The sequence below is a fragment of the Nannospalax galili genome, unplaced genomic scaffold (genome assembly GCF_000622305.1).
Source record: "Nannospalax galili isolate Female #2095 unplaced genomic scaffold, S.galili_v1.0 scaffold936, whole genome shotgun sequence".
In the NCBI taxonomy this organism is placed as follows: Eukaryota; Metazoa; Chordata; class Mammalia; order Rodentia; family Spalacidae; genus Nannospalax; species Nannospalax galili.
In genome coordinates this window covers 31597-37833 of record NW_008337142.1, presented here as the reverse complement: position 1 = coordinate 37833, position 6237 = coordinate 31597, and the positions used below count along the sequence as shown (strand labels likewise).

General features: G+C 38.3%; 1 protein-coding gene across 1 annotated transcript; it reads right to left on the bottom strand.

Annotated features, from left to right (window-relative positions):
- Nucleotides 1-557: 557 nt before the first annotated feature.
- Nucleotides 558-1520, bottom strand: LOC103733368 (olfactory receptor 5AN1-like). Its single transcript, XM_008832185.1, has one exon. The coding sequence runs from the start codon at nucleotides 1518-1520 to the stop codon at nucleotides 558-560; it is 963 nt and encodes a 320-aa protein (XP_008830407.1).
- Between the last annotated feature and the right edge of the window lie 4717 nt (nucleotides 1521-6237).

Below are 6237 nucleotides of genomic sequence, written 5' to 3'. Positions count from 1 at the left end.
AAAGGGCATGACCATGCTGCAGGAAGTACTTCACCAAGGGCAGCTTTAGAGAGTTCTTAAGGCTTGCTGGATCTCAAGTAGCTGTCTTGCTTCCTGTGCCTGCTTGAAGATGTGAAAACTGAGCCTCTGCTGCTCCTCCTCCAGCCAACTCTGCTCCCATGCCTCCCCACCATGATGGACTGACTCTTGGAATCCTAAGGGAAATACACTCTTCCATTCATAACAAAAACAACAACAAAAAGAATACTATTCTTAGATATTATCAACTTCTGAACAGGATTTCGTGGGTGCATATAAACTAAACAATATGTAGACCTTCATGTTGTTGTGGAGATACCCTCCTATAAAATCTAAGTATATTTTGCCAACTACATATAGACATATGATCCATGTGGGAAACACAATGTGTTTCTGAACATGTTGTTGACTATTGATACATACTGGAATATTGAATATTTCAAATAAAAATTTATTCTTCCAAAGTGTCATGAATTTCACAATATTCCACTGAAGTACACTTTATTGTAGAGGATGGTAATTATGACAGGACACAAATGTCAAAAATCTCTGAATCTGAGAGTTTTGCAGGTGCCTCTCTTCTTCTGCAGCCTGTTCATGGCATCTTTAATTTCCTTGTTCCTCAGACTGTAAATCAAGGGGTTCAACATGGGAATCACCACAATATAGAACATAGAAGTGAATCTGTCAGAGCTAGAGGAAACCCCAGAGCTGGAACGCAAATAGACAAAGACACCAGAAACATAGAAGAGAGAAACAGCTGTCAGGTGAGAAGCACAGGTGTTGAATGCCTTGAACCTGCCTTTAGTAGATGTGATCTTCATGATAGACAAGATGATATATACATAAGATATCACAATAACTAAGGCATTCATTATCCCAAAGACTGTTGCAATTATAACAAACAATACTTCTGCAAAAAAAGTATCAGTACAGGATATATGTATGAGCTGGGATACGTCACAGAAGAAGTGCCTGATGACATTAGGTCCACAGAAGTGGAGCTGCAGCAAAGCACAAATCTGAGATAAAGAACATGTGAGTCCTCCCATATATGATCCCATCACCATCCCAATACACAGGGTGGGTGACATAATGGATGCATACAGCAGTGGGTTACAAATGGCAGTATACCTGTCATAGGCCATGGCTGTCATGAGGCAGCATTCACTCGTCGCCAATACTGAATAGAAAAAGTACTGAACTACACAGCCTACAAAACTGATAGCTTGCTTTTCCTGAAAGAAACTGAAGAGCAGTTTAGGGACTGTGGAGGTGACATAGCAGAGGTCTATGAAGGACAGGTTATTGAGGAAGAAGTACATGGGGGTGTGGAGATGTGGATCCATCCTTATTAAAACAATGAGGCACAGGTTCCCGGTCAGAGTCATGATGTAGATGAGCAGGAATATGATGAAGAGCAGTGCTGTGATTCTGGGGAAATCTGAGAATCCCAGGAGGATGAATTCAGTGATCTCGGTAATATTTCCTCTTCCCTTCATTCCCTGAGTTCTTCTAACTTGAGAAAGGAGACAAGAAACCTTTTTGTTCAATCACATTAAATGATAGCATTACCATTTTAATATCAGCTTTTTCTCTAATGAGCCTGAGAAGTGTTTCACTAACTTCTGTAGGAAGACCTCAGCCTTTCTTATCGAGTTGCCAATAAGAATCAATTAAGTGTCTTGATTTCCCAATTACTTCACGGAATTTCATAAGACCGAAAAAAGATCTTTAAAAATCTGACTACAGTGTAGATAATTGATTTGTGACTAGACACCACACAGTCACTTATTCTCCACATTGTCATAAGTTGAGAATCTGTGTAATAGTCTCCATCTATTACAAAAGAATCTTCTTTACTGTGTGATGAAAGCTGCACTTATCTGTAAATAGAGGATAGGACTTTAGAATATAGCAAGAAATAGTTTTGGTTTTGAAAAATGGCCTTAGTAGGTTCTCCTCTGTTTTATGATCATGTGTATGTAATGAGAATAATCAAAGAGGAGGACAAAATATTGAGAGGGAAATGTGTCAGGGAGAAGTTGAAGGGAGGATAGGGTAGGTGGGAATAAGGCAAATACAGTAACGATGTGTGAAATATTCAAGAATTTTTTTAAGATCTGAAAATTATCAAAAATCTGGAAATATTTTACAACAAAAGTTTGCATAAATAAATATTAGTGATCAATATTTGAAATTAATTACTTTTCCATAGCAATTCTACTAAGGTGTCTGGGAGATGACTTCATGTACTGAGGACTGGCTGAAGAAGCACCAGGACCCAAGTTTTGTCCCAGCTCCCATATTAAATCTGAATGTGCTGCAAGCTGAGAACATCTGCCCCAAGTTCTGCTGTGTTCCATGAACCTGTAGTGTAGAGGTTTCACAGTAGATGTGTCACTTAAGCCTGGGCATCTCACAGATACTTAATCTCTGTGTTTTGCCAGTTTGGGAACTCAGTAAAGTCTCTGTCTGATGCAAAAAGAAGCTTCTTTGATTTCTCAGTTCTCACCAGCAAACCTCCCTCATGCAATAGAGGGTGAATAATACAAAAATCTGCAACTGGAAAATATGTAGAGAAAAACATACTGCAGAGTGTGTGTCCCTGGATCAGATTCCCAAATTAAACCTCTGTCACCCAAGGTGTGGGACCATTGTGAAAGATGGGTTGGAAAGACTGCAAGAGTCAGGGATTTGGAAGAGTCAGGGATTTGGGAGGAGCACAAGAAGACAGAATTTTCCAGGTGGCTGGAAACTTGCCCATATGAACTTATAACAATGGTGACAGCATGCATGAGAGCTAGGCAAATGCAAATTAGACAACCCAGCATAGAACTGTAAAAATAGCTAAGAAGTCCAAACCTTAGCCAAGAAAATATTGGTATCTGATTGCTCCGGGGTGAGGGAGTGTTGGTCTTCTTTAAGGGTGTGAGGCTTGATAGGCTGAAAGGGTCAGTGAATGAACACACACCAAGGAACATCTGGGAATACAAACTTGACTTTATATACCTTAACATATATAAAAGAATGCAAGAAATCTGGTGAATTTGATATGGGGCAGGTGAGGATAAGGGAAAGTGCCTAAATATGATAAAGCTATGTTGGGGTAAATACACAAATATTCAATATATATATACTATATACATATTTAGTAAAAAAAAAAAAACTGTACTTAATAGTTCACACTTGTATTCCAAGTCCCAAGTCAGAAGGATACTGAGGACTTGCTGACCAGTCACCCTAATCTAACAAGGAAAACTCAGGTCATAGAGAAAGACTCTGTCTCAATAAACATTGGGGATGGCTCCTGAGGAATAACATCGCAAACTGTCCTGTATTTACCACTTGCAAACCTATACATGCACTTATACACACATAGGCTCCTCCACCTACCCACATACTCACCAAGAAATAAAAACAAATGAACTCCTGATATTGCATATAGAACTGCCACTTCATAGTCATGAAAGTGTAGAATCAAACAAACTAATCTGGGAAATAAATTCATTTAGTACAGGACTAGAGAGATGGCTAAGTAGTTAAGAGTACCGGCTGCCCTTCCAGAAGACCAGGGTTTGATTCCAGCACCCACATAGTAGTTAACAACCATCTGTAACTCCAATTTCAGGAGAAGTCTAATGCCTTCTACTGACCTCCTCGGGCATGACACAGGTTCACTTACATTCATGCATGCAACACAATCATATACACAAAATAAAAAGACATAAAAAAATTATGTATTGGTATGAATTTGCTATGTGAAAGCAGTCAGTGATCATAACCTCTGAGCCACATCTCCAGTTCCTCATTTTGATACTGAAATTCTATTTATTTTCTGGGTATGGTAGCACACACGTTTAAACCCAGTGCTCCAGAGGAGGAGGAAGGCAGATTTCTCTGAGTTTAAGGCCAGCCTGTTCTACAGAGTGAGTTCCAGCTAAGCAAAACTACAAAGTGAGACACTAAACCCTACAAATTACATTTTTATTTTGCATGTGCATGTGCATGCACACTGTGCAAGACATATCATTCATGTGAAGATCAGAGAACAACTTGTAAGAGTTAGTTCTCCCTTCCACCATGCAGTTCCTGAGGATTGGACTATGGTCAGGCTTGGGGACAAGAGCTTTAACCCAGTTAACTACCTACAGTTCCTCAACAGCCATATTAAAGAAAAAAATAAAGTTTATTTCCTCACTATTAAAGAATACCTCCTTTTTAGTTACATGAAAGGAAAAGCTTGTAGAATATTTTAAGGGTCTAATATCTTAGTTATGGTAACATTCCTTTATGTGAAGCTCATATTTAGAACTTGGCAGAGAAAAGTTTCCAAGTTTTTGGAATAAATATGTTAAAGGAAAGGGAATATGTACAAAAATTCAAGCTTCAGAAATGAAGCTGAGAATATAATACATTTAAATTTCATTTTTTTTCATGAATTCCAGAATCTTTTAGTTTATGCTTACAAAGATGCTAATACAATGCTTCATAGCTTATCTACTGTCAGATTTAATGAAAACATCTTTAAATTATTCAGTTTCACAGAGAATTCTCCTAGATATTAAAAACTGGATAAGTTCCCTGGAAAGATGAAACTCCTGATCTACCATCTCACTAAAATTTATCATTATTTTAGTGTATTCCAATGACTGGCTAGCCGTGCTTTATGTATACTATATCTCTCTAACCCTAGAAAAGAAAGAAGAATCAGGTAATATTCTCCTTATTCACAACACAATTTTCTTGGAGGTTTACCCTGTTATAATTTGGCAAAATAAAGTTTAAAAATTGTAAATATTCAGACTCTCTTTGAGGAGCATTTTGCATGAGTTTGCCATCCCCCAGGGCAGTCTGGAGAAAGTGGCTCGTTTAAAAATTAGTTGGAGATTTGCTAGGTGAATATAGCTATTCAAAACTCTTTCCAATTCTAGACACATAAATACACGACCTTCAGAAGGTGTTAGCTGAGGCTGCTGTTCAATGAGAACTCAAGCAAAAGAAGCTTCTACAGAACAATCAGACCAGCACTCCTGGCCTGCAGTGGGCATCTCTGGTGCCTGTGCTGCCCAGGGTGGTTTTTCTATACTCCTAGGCTCAGCAAGGAAAATACAGCTGTCTGAAGTACGCTCATGGACTAATGACTCTACATGAGAAATCTGTATGATCACCAGAGCTCATTTCTCTCTAACTTCTCAGAAATCATGAATCAAAGATCTTTCCTTACATGGAAATGAAATTACTGTGATTTCCAAAGCAAACTCTTCAAGTACAAAAACTACTCAAGAGTCCTTCAGGTAGAAAAAAATGAGAAATGGTTACACATGTTTTGATCTTAGGATTTTCTCCTGAAACTCAGTAAATTACTCTTTTTGACTGAACTCTTAAATAGCGGTTTTAAATTGTGAAATGTTTTATACCCGTTTTCACATTCAACTAGTCCTATTACTTCCATTTTATTGGTTAAAACAAAGACGATAAACAGGTCAAAGTCAAGGTCATATTTTTATGAAATTACCTAGAATTCAGCACTATCAACTGCCCAGAGTAACATGGGAAAATTTGAAACTATTCTTTTGTAACCCAGAGAATTTCTGTGAGCTGAAAGACAACCCCAGGAAGAGCCTTAAGTGGAAGGTGAGGAAGTGAAGAGAAGGAAGAAATAAATAATGCTAAATGCAGATTTCAAATGCCATTCCCATGGCGTTTATAGAAGGACTCTCTTATTGAGATAGCTTGGAAGCCACCATTTTCTGCATTTTCTTCTGACCTTGATTGAGATCCAAGGAGACAGAGTTCTTGGCAAATGTTGAGATTGACTATTTCTTTATCAAAGTAATTTTTCTATGGGCTTAGTGAACTCCTGGATGGGTCCACAAAACTGTCAATTCATAGCAGGAGAGATGGTCACACAGGGATCTCTTAATTATACCATTGAGAGCAGAGTTGTAAAGAGAAATGTCAATTACAGAGAGAATACATTCCTGCCATTTGGTCTCTGGTGTCTGGTTGCTGTGGAGAGGTTGTCCAGGAGTGGCTGTCCCTGCTGGTTTCAGGCCCTGTTCTGCCATGTCCCTTATGAATCCAAGTTCATTTTCCCTAGTTTTATCATGATAACAGGATTTATTTGTCTTATTACCCTTGGAGTAATTTCAACTGGAGAGAACACAGTGATGGCTCTAGAACCAAACTCTCAATTTTTAACTGGAGAACCTGAGA

Bases quoted from the DNA above. Each gene is read 5' to 3' on its own strand.
- LOC103733368 (XM_008832185.1), bottom strand. From the start codon at position 1,520: ATGAAGGGAAGAGGAAATATTACCGAGATCACTGAATTCATCCTCCTG.